At 38.7% G+C, this 12,662-nt stretch overlaps 3 protein-coding genes across 3 annotated transcripts in view; 1 reads left to right on the forward strand and 2 right to left on the reverse strand.

The window, feature by feature from the left end:
• Positions 1-12,629, forward strand: part of aox5 (aldehyde oxidase 5) — a 28,528-nt gene extending 15,899 nt beyond the window's left edge. Inside the window, exons 18-35 of the mRNA XM_051094971.1 lie at positions 5,805-5,931; positions 6,072-6,194; positions 6,307-6,403; positions 6,517-6,641; positions 6,716-6,849; positions 6,995-7,082; positions 7,165-7,251; positions 8,323-8,514; positions 8,719-8,949; positions 9,781-9,876; positions 9,959-10,087; positions 10,166-10,240; positions 10,324-10,376; positions 10,835-10,949; positions 11,110-11,175; positions 11,264-11,452; positions 11,783-11,950; positions 12,282-12,629. Of these exons, the coding sequence (XP_050950928.1) occupies positions 5,805-5,931; positions 6,072-6,194; positions 6,307-6,403; positions 6,517-6,641; positions 6,716-6,849; positions 6,995-7,082; positions 7,165-7,251; positions 8,323-8,514; positions 8,719-8,949; positions 9,781-9,876; positions 9,959-10,087; positions 10,166-10,240; positions 10,324-10,376; positions 10,835-10,949; positions 11,110-11,175; positions 11,264-11,452; positions 11,783-11,950; positions 12,282-12,332 (2,146 nt within the window). The 3' untranslated portion in view covers positions 12,333-12,629. The remainder of the gene's footprint in view (positions 1-5,804; positions 5,932-6,071; positions 6,195-6,306; positions 6,404-6,516; positions 6,642-6,715; positions 6,850-6,994; positions 7,083-7,164; positions 7,252-8,322; positions 8,515-8,718; positions 8,950-9,780; positions 9,877-9,958; positions 10,088-10,165; positions 10,241-10,323; positions 10,377-10,834; positions 10,950-11,109; positions 11,176-11,263; positions 11,453-11,782; positions 11,951-12,281) is intronic.
• Positions 1,224-2,415, reverse strand: LOC127153723 (hatching enzyme 1.2-like). The gene is made up of 5 exons (XM_051094967.1): positions 2,320-2,415; positions 2,160-2,238; positions 1,910-2,050; positions 1,708-1,825; positions 1,224-1,614 (listed from the first exon to the last, which is right to left on the reverse strand). The coding sequence occupies exons 1-5, from the start codon at positions 2,386-2,388 to the stop codon at positions 1,224-1,226; spliced, it is 798 nt and encodes a 265-aa protein (XP_050950924.1). The 5' UTR covers positions 2,389-2,415.
• LOC127153722 (hatching enzyme 1.2-like) lies at positions 4,215-6,558 on the reverse strand. The gene is made up of 5 exons (XM_051094965.1): positions 5,430-6,558; positions 5,269-5,347; positions 5,019-5,159; positions 4,817-4,934; positions 4,215-4,723 (listed from the first exon to the last, which is right to left on the reverse strand). Exons 1-5 carry the CDS (start codon positions 5,496-5,498, stop codon positions 4,333-4,335), a joined length of 798 nt encoding a protein of 265 aa, XP_050950922.1. The 5' UTR covers positions 5,499-6,558; the 3' UTR covers positions 4,215-4,332.
• Positions 12,630-12,662: the final 33 nt, after the last annotated feature.

Genomic DNA, 12,662 nt, shown 5'->3' on the forward strand with positions numbered 1-12,662 from the left:
CAAAACGATCATTCATTTTCTAAAACAAATAAAAATGTATGCACAAATGCTCGTCTTACACTAGCTTTTGCAATTCGCGTCTACGACTGCACGCATTGCGTAATCACAACGTAAAGGTCACGTGTATTTCGTTCTTCGTCTGTGTACAAAAGGGTAGGAAAAAAAACTTGATCTCGTTTTCTCTTGAGTTTTTTTTTGCACATTCGCTTTGTAAACACTAAGTTGGTACTTGCCTACATCACATGACCTTTCAACGCTGGTTCCTGCATCAGCAGTATCACACGTATGCGTCGTGGTACTCTCGTGAACACCATGGCCACAGAAGGGAAGAAATTGTTGAATAAAATCGTTATTTTTGTTTTCGCGCACAAAAAGTATTCTCGTAGCTTCAGAACATTACGGTTGAACCACTGATGTCACATGGACTATTTTAACAATGTCCTTACTACCTTTCTGAGTTTTGAACGTGGTAGTTGCATCGCTGTATATTCAGGGTCAGAAAGTTCTCGGAGTTCATCAAAAATATCTTAATTTGTGTTCCGAAGATGAACGAAGGTCTCACAGGTTTAGAACGACATTAAGGAGAATAATTAATGACAGAATTTTTTTTGGTGAACTATTCCTTTAATATTTACTATAAAATCATGCAATATTTTCCTTTTTTATTTTTAACAGACAAGTGAAATTGTAAAATTTATTTTTCACAGACAAGTTGATGTATTATAAAGTGTGTTTGGCATTTATTATAGTGTGTGTCGTTCTCATGAGTGATGTACAGTGCGTGTCAAGTTTTCCCATCAGCTAATCTGATATTTACAATTTAAAAACTTCATAATACTTTTATAATAAAAGTAAATCTGAGTGATTTAGTGAAATCCAGTTGTACTTGTTATTTGCGGGAAGATATGAGAATGTGGGTGTTGACCAAGAGTAATGGAGGATTTGCTCTGCCCTGGAGCTTAAATGCGATTCTGCTATAATCTTTGTACTGACAGTCAACGCACCTTTTCATACTAACATTTGCCATTGCTCTCCAACTATGCCAGAGGACAGAAGAAAGGCTAACACGTGTTTTCTGATAAATCAGACATTGCATTTTAAAGAACGAAAACTACATTTTACTGTATATTACTATTTTTATTAACTTTAATAGTTCTATTCTTCCACTGAAAAGTGAACTACATTAATTTATCTGACACACCACGTACACATAAAATTCATCTTCAACATCCGTACAGCTTGTTGATCCTCAGGATGTCGGTGTTGGACATTCCCTGCCTCTGTCCGATTTCCACCGTCCCATCAGGAATGGGAGTGATGGTTTCCAGTCCGGGCTGGATGGAGAAGGCTGTTCTTCCATAGTGCATGACGGAGCCGTAGTCGTATGGAGTGTTTTGGTTGTTGGTGTTTTGTTTCTGGAAGTTGTAGGCCATATCAGGAGAGATGTTCTCCCAGTTGATCTTGACGTACTGGTCGCGATCGCTCCTGGTTTGCTCGTGGTAGAAGCCCAGGGCGTGATTGAGCTCGTGCTGAACGATGCCGTGATACACACAGCCGTACCTGTTGAGGGAGACCACCTGTTTGCCACCAGTTCTACCAAGAGAAGAGTAGCACCTGAGAGGAGAGAGGAAACAAAAAGGTTAAATATAAGCAGTGTTTTGAAGTACAGCCGGTTAAATGTGTCTGGTTTTGTATGATTGTTCTCACCCATCTTTGTTCTCAATACTGATGTAGTCGGTCTGAGTTGATCTGGCCACAAAGCGGATGCAGGTCTTGGAGTGAAAGGTGGACATGGCATTCGCAATCACTGATCTGTCATAATAGGCTGCAAACAAAAAGGGTCCACAGGTTTAAAATGAGGTCTTCATGAATCATAGATATGATCAAAGATTGAAGAAGATTGACTCACAGAATTCACTGCTCACTACGTAAGGGATCTCCACTATGTTGTTGGCGTTTTTCTTCCAGAAACAGTTGTTGTTTAAGCAGTAGAGAGCATTTCTGGTTTTGGGAAACAGCAGATCTCCTTCAATCAAGACTTCAGAAGATCCTGCATTTAAACAGAAACATACTAGTGAAATAACTGAACATATTTATTATCTAAACCACATTTTTTGAAACCCATTGCTGACTTCATAGAAATGTACAGGGTGACTGACCATTGTTGGTCTCCAAAATTCTTGTAGTGATGTCCAGAGGTTCAGGCTCTGATACAAACACTCCTTCAAATCTTTCCTCCTGGTGGCAGAAACAGAGATGTTTAAAACAACTCTTTTGAGAAACGTTGATCATTTAAGGAGAGACTAGACAGGATCTTACCATGAGAGGAGACGCCTGTGAGACGCCAAACAGCAGCAGCAGAATGGAGAGGGAGGCTCTTGTGTCCATGTTGTCTCAGTGTGTAGAGATGTTCAGGATGCTCCTGTCCTGAGCTTTAATGTCTGTGAGCTGCTCCGTCAAGATTTTATATTCACCTGAGTAGGTGGGTCTACTGAAAGATTACATGTAGGGTCTTAACATAAAGAGTCTAAAATGTGTACCTTCAGGGAGGAAACTCAAACCTCGCCTGTTGGTCCAAAACTTTGCAGAATCAGAGAATATACCTCAGTTTGTTTAATTAATCCACTGAACATACTGTAGATCTTAGACTTTAGTAAATGCCCTAAACAGTGCTGTACAGGGAGAGGATTCCTTGGTAATGTACCTACAGTTTAGTAGTGGTGGGTACATATTTAGAAAAATAGCGAACTAGCATAGCTAATCAGCAGAAACAAAATTACTTTAGTTTAGATGAAAGCTTCGGATTACAAATAACCAACAGTGAAAATCAGACACAACTACTGTATAATGCTGAAATGAGGAGAAATGTAATAATATAGTATTTCACAGTGCTACTCTGCTTATTATTTGATAAAATGGCATTGTTACTAAAAAACTACATGAATTTCGAACGTAGCAATGAAACCACATTGCTGCTTAGAAAAATAATAGCTAATAGCTTGTATCTTAACTACTTGCAAGAATGCTACTGCATAGTGCTCTTTCAACTGTGCAGCCACCGGTCAAAGATGTCACAGTTAAATGTTTTCTACACAAAAAGTTTCTAGTTTGATTAAGTTGTGGATTTTGCTCTGTAGTTCAGATGTTATAATCATTTTTTTCTTGATGCAACATAAAATGGTTTTAAATGTGCTTTTGATTTGAACTACATTGATAAGATGCCCTTAGTCTCTTTTAGTCATCACATGATATTCCAAACAATTGTTCTTGTAACTGTTCTGGCATTGGGTGATTTCATTTATTTACCCTGCCTGAGTTGTCCTGTGTTCTGTGCTGTCGTTTACACTCATCCCAGACAGTCCTGCTAAGATGAAGTGACAAAAATGACAAAGCAGGACTTCACAATGCATATGTTAGACGTGACATTGTATTGTGTGATCCTTCCATTAACAGTAACGCTGTGTATGATAACATTAAGCTGCTGGTTCATTTCTCATCTGCATGAATGAGAAGTAGATCCTTGGTCTTGGATTCACACCACTTTGATGTTTTCTTCTTTGTGTGTTTATCTCTATACAAACTTTCTTATTGTTCTTCTCCAAGTTCTGGCCCTTTTCATACAGACACTTTTCAGGATATTCCCAGTAATGATGATATGAACTGGTACAATGACCAAATTTTTCAGAATTCTGGATCTGGCTTGCATTCCCACCGAATGGTTTGGTTCCATTTTTCTCGAACCAAAATCCAGCCCTTATTTTCTCAAAAACTGCAACTTTGGCTCAAGCTGTTCTTCAGGTGATTATATCAACCGGGGACTTTTTCAAACTTTGGTGACTGATTTGTTTTTTTAACTAGAGGATGCAAGATTGACTTCAGTAGAGGGTCTCAGCACAATCTTTAAAACTGAGGTCATAAATTCTAAACCTTTCTTTGCATGAATAACTCTTTCACCTGATTACAGTGGAACTAAATGTCAAACATGATTCAAAATCTACATTCTTATGACATCTATCCCAATAAATAAAAACCTGTTGAAATGAATTGTTTAAATACTGTGTCAAAGGCCAAGACCTCCAGTTCTCATGTGCAGCAAGATTTCATTAGGCTACAGGAGAAGCTCAATACTATGGCATTTTAATGCTGCAATCAAGCATTTTCTCAAACTTAACACTGAATTATGAGAAAAATATGAGTTTGTCTTGCAGTTTAGCTTTATTTTTCCCAACACACCTTTCAGAAATTCAACACCATAAAAAGACAAAGACATAACTTCAAACCAATATTCATCTACACATTTACTATATTAAATATTGTGCATCTTCCTCATCTTCAGCATCCATACAGCTTGTTGATCCTCAGGATGTCAGTGTTGGACATTCCCTGCCTCTGTCCGATTTCCACCGTCCCATCAGGAATGGGAGTGATGGTTTCCAGTCCGGGCTGGATGGAGAAGGCTGTTCTTCCATAGTGCATGACGGAGCCGTAGTCGTATGGAGTGTTTTGGTTGTTGGTGTTTTGTTTCTGGAAGTTGTAGGCCATATCAGGAGAGATATTCTCCCAGTTGATCTTGACGTACTGGTCGCGATCGCTCCTGGTTTGCTCGTGGTAGAAGCCCAGGGCGTGATTGAGCTCGTGCTGAACGATGCCTTGATACACACAGCCGTACCTGTTGAGGGAGACCACCTGTTTGCCACCAGTTCTACCAAGAGAAGAGTAGCACCTGAGAGGAGAGAGGAAACAAAAAGATTAAATATAAGCAATGTTTTGAAGTACAGCCGGTTAAATGTGTCTGGTTTTGTATGATTGTTCTCACCCATCTTTGTTCTCAATACTGATGTAGTCGGTCTGAGTTGATCTGGCCACAAAGCGGATGCAGGTCTTGGAGTGAAAGGTGGACATGGCGTTCGCAATCACTGTTCTGTCATAATAGGCTGCAAACAAAAACGGCCCACAGGTTTAAAATGAGGTCTTCATGAATCATAGATATGATCAAAGATTGAAGAAGATTGACTCACAGAATTCACTGCTCACTATGTAAGGGATCTCCACTATGTTGTTGGCGTTTTTCTTCCAGAAACAGTTGTTGTTTAAGCAGTAGAGAGCATTTCTGGTTTTGGGAAACAGCAGATCTCCTTCAATCAAGACTTCAGAAGACCCTGCATTTTAAGAGAAACATGTTGATGAAACAACACAACATATTTTCACATCTTGACCACATTTAACAACTATTTTGTGAAACCCAATGAAATCTACAAAGTTCCTGACCATTGTTGGTCTCCAAAATTCTTGTAGTGATGTCCAGAGGTTCAGGCTCTGATACAAACACTCCTTCAAATCTTTCCTCCTGGTGGCAGAAACAGAGATGTTTAAAAAGGCTCATTTGAGGAACGTTAATCATTTAATGCAAGGGCTAGACAGGATCTTACCATGAGAGGAGACGCATGTGAGACGCCAAACAGCAGCAGCAGAATGGAGAGGGAGGCTCTTGTGTCCATGTTGTCTCAGTGTGTAGAGATGTTCAGGATGCTCCTGTCCTGAGCTTTGGTGTCTTTGTGCTGTCAGACCTGGACTTTATATTCACCTGAGTAGGTGGGTCTAGTGGGGGATTATGGGTAGGGTCTCAGTGTCCAGAGACTAATGTGTGTAACTAAAGGGAGTGCACTCTCTGTTAAGTCCAAATCCTTGGAGAATGAAGGGTGGTACCCCCAGCTTGTTAACTAATTCATCCAACAAGTGTATGGACTTGTCAGTTTTCAATTTCTTTGGGATTCCACATCACCTTTTATAAACCTTATCTTCAGCTCTATAGATGCATCACTGGCTCTAGCCATGTCTGGAGTGGTTACCTTCATCTCTGCCAAGGATGTTCCTGGTCAGAATCGAAGACTTTGGTTTAACAACCCAGAGGAGCTTTTCGCAGAAGAGGAGGTATCACAATAAACATACTCTGGTTAAAGAAACATCTGAGTCCTAAATGATTCCTATCTTTTACTAGATGTTTCAGGTCTTACTATATCCATGTTACTACTTCTTAGTCAATCTTGTCTTCTCTGTTTGCTCTTTTCCAGGTCATCTGTGTAGGGCAAATTATTGGCGCCATTGTGGCTGAAACCAGAGAACAAGCCAAACGAGCAGCCGAACAAGTGACCATAACTTACCAGGATATCCAACCTGTCTTTTTCACTATAGAGGTATTTATAAACCAAATCATATTCAGAAAACACTTCATAATGGAGTGCTAAACAAAAGTTGAGAAGCAGCACATTCCTCTAATCCTATTAAAACATCTTTATTTTCATTTAGGAGGCCATTAAACACCAGTCATTCTTTGACCCAAAGAGAAAACTGGAAAGAGGAAATGTGGAAAAAGGCTTTGAGAACGCAGACCACATATTGGAGGGTTTGGACTGGATCTGAATCTCATTCGAATCTCTCCATATAGAATGTTTTTTTGAACTGTTCTTAGACTTTTTTTATGCAATGCGTGTTATAATTCTTTTACATGTCTCACAGGTGAGCTGTATATGGGTGGTCAAGAACATTTCTACATGGAAACTCAAGGACTGATTGCGATTCCTAAGGGGGAGGCAGGTGAAATGGAGCTTTATGTTGCCAGTCAACATGCAGCTTATACTCAGGTCTGTTTTTTTCCATGCACGTAAACTGATAAGTTTATTCCTCAATTGTTTACCTAATTTCCTATTTTTAACAGGAAGTGGTGGGCATCACTCTCGGCATTGACTCCAATAAGATCACATGTCATGTGAAGAGGCTAGGAGGTGGATTTGGTGGTAAAGTCATGAAGATTGCATCATTATCCGCCATTGCTGCTACAGCCGCTTACAAGTATGGAAAAATGACACTTGTACCTTTTACAGATTGGCTCTTATTTACTTGCTTATGTATTTGCCTTCATTGCTTATGTTTAATTAGCATCACAATGCTAAATGCTAATGCTAAGTACCGTTTGTACACTCAAATTTAACCACAGGACTGGCCGCGCTGTGCGATGTGTACTAGAACGTGGAGATGACATGCTAATTACCAGTGGCAGGTCCCCTTTCTTGGGAAAGTACAAGGTAATGTATCTATTGGTAATAGTATTTTGAATGGATAAGTGTGAGGCATCACAGCAGCTTAAGTCCTGCCTTTTTCCTACAGGTTGGATACATGAATGATGGAACAATCCTGGCTGCTGATATCACATACTACAGTAATGGAGGATGCACACTGGATGAATCCTCTTTTGTATGTTGGTTTTTAAGTCTTTTTAAGAAGGATTAAAAGGACTATGGGGTGCTATGGGACTTAAAAGGACTATGGGGGCACCATTACTCTTGACATCAAATGGTTGAACTCTGTGAGATACTGGCGCTACCTTTTGCTATATTTACTGCAACACAACTCGGAAAATGGTTGTAATTTTCAGTCGAAGGACAACAAGAGAACCGATGTAAGTCTTTACTGCTCTCCTAGTGATAAGAAGAGGAATAATGAATGGGAGGATGCCTGTGAATAAATTAAAAAACTTCCTAAAGACCCGTGTCTTTGTTCTCTCCACTTTAGCCAGCTAACAGCTACTGAAAGATCTTACAAACAGCAGAGACAAGAAATGCTAGATGCCATCCTGGCAGGATATAAACATGCCAGTTACACAGTCACTGAAGGAGTTTCTTAGCGCAGATTTCACTTGATATCTGGGGCATTTAGGCTCCTTGCGAGGAAAAATCGATGGTATGGCATTTGGTTTAAGCCTGCACTTATATTCATCGCCACCTGTAAGTTCTTTCAGTAGCTGTGGTCTACTAAAATCCTCAAAGGCATCAGGGCTAAAGTGAAGAGAACAAAGACGCAGGTCTTTAGGAAGTTTTATTCATCCACAGGCATCTTCCCATTCTTTTCTCCTCTTCTTATAGCTAAAAAAGCAGCGAAGACTTACATCGCTTCTCTTGCTGCCCTTCCACTGAAAATTACAACCAAAAGCTGCACAACATGACATCGTATCAGTATTTTATTTTTCGAGTTGTGTATTCCAAGTTGTGCTGCAGTAAAAATAGCAGCAGGTAGCCCCAGTAGCTCGCCAAGTGCAACCTTTTGACATTATCAAAATAATGGCACCCCCATAGTCCAAAATATGTATAAAACAATGTGTTTTTTTTTAAATAACGTAAATCTTTAATGGGGTTTCTACTATATATTTCACTAGCAGACATAATTATATTAAGCCATACAAGTCTTAATACCTGGGGTTCCCTTTAAATCCGCATGTAGGTGAGTCTCTAAGTCACATACTTTCTATCTTCTGTAATTTACTACCAGATCATGGAGAAAGCTCTCCTTCACATGGATAACAGCTACAGGATTCCAAATCTGCGTGGACGTGGACTGGTTTGCAAGACCTACCTACCCTCATATACAGCCTTCCGTGGCTTTGGTGGACCTCAAGGGTTGACCATCATTGAGAGCGTGCTACATGAGGTGGCCGCCAAGTGTGGCTTACCTGCACATCAGGTGGGATTAAAGACAAGTCACTTAAACAGAATTCAAACAGTGTCTTAATGGGTTGAAATTTGAACCAAAAGACTATGTTAAAAACCGTACAACTGTTGGTTCATAATACTGAGATGTTAAGGTAACTTTCGATTTGTCAGGTCATGATAAAGTTGTTCGGGTTTTCATTTAGACTCTCTAAACATGCAATATCTTACTGTACAGGTGAGAGACATCAACATGTACAAGGATGAAAAATGCTACACTCACCACAAGCAGCTCTTTTCCCCTCATGACATGGTGCGGTGCTGGAACGAGTGTCTTGAGAAATCTGACTACAACCATCGATGCTTGTCCATTGAGCAGTTTAACGCCCACAACCACTGGAAGAAGAGAGGGATCTCCATTGTCCCACTGAAGTTTGGAATTGGATTCTCCAAGGGCTTCTATAACCAGGTGGGTAAAAACTTGTTAGACTAAAGGGAACCTTGGGTATTAAGACTTGTATGCCTTAATATAATGTAAATGATGTCTCAGATGACTCGGAATACACAACTTGAAAAATAGAATACTGATACGATGACCACAGCTACTGAAAGAGCTTACAGGTGGCAATGGATATAAGTATAGGCTTAAACCAAATGCCATACCATCAATTTTTTCCCCACAAGGAGTCTAAATGCTTTCAGATATCGAGTGAAATCCACGCTGAGAAACTCCTTCAGTGGCTGCGGCATCATGACAAGCGTTGCATGTCAGGATGGCATCTAGCGTTTCTCGTCTCTGCCCTTCGTAAGCACTTTCAGTAGCTGACAAAGATGCAGGTCTTTAAGAAGTTTTATTCATCCACAGGCATCTTTCCATTCTTTTCTCCTCTTTTTATTGCCAGGAAAAGCAAGCAAATGAAGACTTAAATCATTTCTCTTGGTGCCCTTCGACTGAAAATTACAACCAAAAGCCACACAATCTGGCATTGTAACAGTATTTTATTTTTTACGAGTTGTGTTGCATAAAAGTAGCAACAGGTAGCGCCGGTAGCTCAACGAGTGCAATCATTTCAATAATGAAACTCCCTATAATCTAAAAGACGTATAAAACAATGTGGATTTTTAAATAGCGTAAATCTTTCATGGGATTTCTACTACAAATTTCAGAGACATCATTTATTTTAAATTAAGCCATACAAGTCTTAATACCCAAGTTTCTTTTTGAAGGTTTTCATGGTGTATTAGTCCATACTACTAAGAAGTTTAAATGTTGGACATTTTTTTTCTGAATTCTCTTCAGGGAGCAGCATTGGTAAACATCTACAAAGATGGCTCAGTTCTGATCTCACATGGAGGAACTGAGATGGGTCAAGGTATCAACACCAAAGCCATACAGGTGCGATGAGCCTCAGTGTTGAACAAATGGATCCAAATATAAGATTTGCAAGTTAATATCAACTTTAAAATTAAAATTGCAGATTGCAAGTCGCATTCTGAAGGTTCCAATGTCTTCGGTCCACATCAAGGAGACCTGTACAGGAAACGTGCCTAATGCTGCGCCATCTGCTGCATCCTTTGGCACCGATGCTGTCGGGATGGCAGTCAAGGTATAGGAACATTAACTGATTTTCAAGCATTTACAGTGTCTTTTGAAAATGACTGAAATTGTGCTATTTCGAACGTAGAATGGCTGTGAGAAACTAATGAGACGTCTGGAGCCACTCATTAAGAAACATCCCCAGTACACCTGGCAACAACTGGTTAGTAGGAGTGACATCCAAATACTCAAATAACAAAGATGGACAGCCAAATGACAATCACTTAACTGCTGTTATGTTACCAGGTGGTGGAGGCATATTGCCAGAAGATCAGTCTGTCAGCAACAGGTTTCTTTATGTATGTGTTTGACTTTGTGCCAGCATAAAGCAAAATGTCCAAGGGATAGTTCACCCAAAAATGAAAATTCGGTCATTTATTACTCACTCTCATGTCATTCCAAAACTGCAAGACCTTCGTTCATCGTAACACAAATTAAGATATTTTGGATGAAATCCAAGAGCTTTCTGACTCTGCGTATACAGCAATGCAACTGATGTGTTCAAGGCCAAGAAAGGTAGTAAGGACATCGTTAAAACAGTCCTTGTGACATCAGTGGTTCAACTTCAATTTTATAAAGCTACACAAATTTGTGTGCACAAAGAAAACTAAAATAATGACTTTATTCAACAGTTTCTTCTCATTTTGGGTAAACTGTCCCTTTAGGTTGTTTGTGATATAGATATTGTTAAGAGTTGAATGAATGTTACTTAGTAATAAATAAATATATAATTAAATAAATAATTTACTTATACCAGGGGGCCCCATACCAGTGTTGACTGGGAGAAAAGTGAGGGTAACGCATACTACTACTTTACTTTCGGTGCCTGTTGCTCAGAAGTGGAAATTGACTGCTTGACAGGAGATCACAAGGTACTTGTCTTCTTTAGTCATTTATATTCATAAACATTAATATGACTCACCTATGGAACTTACATGTCATATCAGAAAAGATTCACGAACAGTTATTGATGTGTCAGTGACCTGGATTCAAGCTGCAATTTTGTGAATGTACTGTGAAAATATTTCACAGAACATTAGAACCGACATTGTGATGGATGTTGGTCGAAGCATAAACCCTGCTCTGGATGTTGGACAGGTATGAAAGATATATTATTACTGTACCTCAGATGCAAACAGGATAATTAGGATGTAAATCAGTGACCATAATATGAGTGTGTTTACAGGTGGAGGGTGGTTTCGTCCAGGGAATTGGGCTTTATACTATAGAGGAGTTGCAGTTTTCCCCTGAGGGTGTGTTGTTGACCAGGGGTCCCTCTCAGTATAAAATCCCAGCTCTGTGTGACGTCCCTCCTCAGCTTAATGTCCATCTGCTAAGAAACGCAGACAATCCTCACGCCATCTACTCTTCAAAGGTAAGACAAAAAACCATGAATGTCAACACAACAACTTCAAACAAAATCAAAGCTGTTTAAATAAAAAAAACATACAGCAAATAACCAGTAATATTTACCTTTCACTGATAAATGCAGACATAACAATCACCAAAAGTTGTGCCTAGGCTTCTATGCTTGCAAAACTTCTCAGGTCAGGCCGGGTTCACAGCAGACTTCAATCATTTGAGCACATTAAACGATATTTGTGACCTCTTTTACTTTAGTAATCTGACGTTCTGAACAAAACAGGATATTTATGCACACTGGATTTGAAATATTGGTTATAAAGTATTGTTTGTTCATTTTTAGGGGATCGGGGAGCCCCCTGTGTTTTTTGGCTGCACTTTGTTCTTCGCCATTAAAGAAGCGATCGCAGCCGCACGGAAAGAAAGAGGCCTAAGCGACAGTTTTCATTTTTCTTCTCCTGCAACTGCGGAAAAGATACGGATGGCCTGTGAAGACTGCTTTACCAGGATGGTGGGTGAACAGTATTAATACAGTACATTTATATTCTTAATCATACATTCTTAATTTATTTTATTTTTATTTTTTTATTTTATAATACCACTTACATTTAATAGATTTGATCTAATTTGTTATATTACATTATTTCAGGTTGATCAGTATTGGCTCCTAAAAATAAAAAATAAAAATAAAAAAGATATAATTTAAATGTAATTTGTCTAATTTAAATATCATATTTGCAAATTTATCATTTAAATATTAAGTACAATTTTATAATTTAAATATCAAATATAATTTTAATTAAATATAATTTAATCAAATTTATTTTTTGATGTTTTTACAGAATACACTGGATAGGAAAGTAAAAACCAAACCCTGGGCCATCAACGTGTGAAGAAAAACATCAAATTATTCAAACTCTGTAATGCCTGCCTAAACAAGCTGTCATTTGCTTTTCACTGAGACTTTGAGCTCATAAACTGCCTATCAGGTCAAACTCTTAACCTCAGTTTACATGTTAGGGACTTCTAGCTTCCTTAATATTTTTATTATCCAGTTAATGTTTCATAAAAGCAACAAGGAACTTGCTTAGTCAATAGTAGGATATATATTAATTTAATTCACATTTAATATAACAAATCCTAATAAAGCAAATCCTAAATGTTAAGTGAACTGATTTATGTGAGATGCAATTAAGATGTGTTAATAATAAGCTTGCTATAAA

The sequence above is a fragment of the Labeo rohita genome, chromosome 22 (genome assembly GCF_022985175.1).
Source record: "Labeo rohita strain BAU-BD-2019 chromosome 22, IGBB_LRoh.1.0, whole genome shotgun sequence".
In the NCBI taxonomy this organism is placed as follows: Eukaryota; Metazoa; Chordata; class Actinopteri; order Cypriniformes; family Cyprinidae; genus Labeo; species Labeo rohita.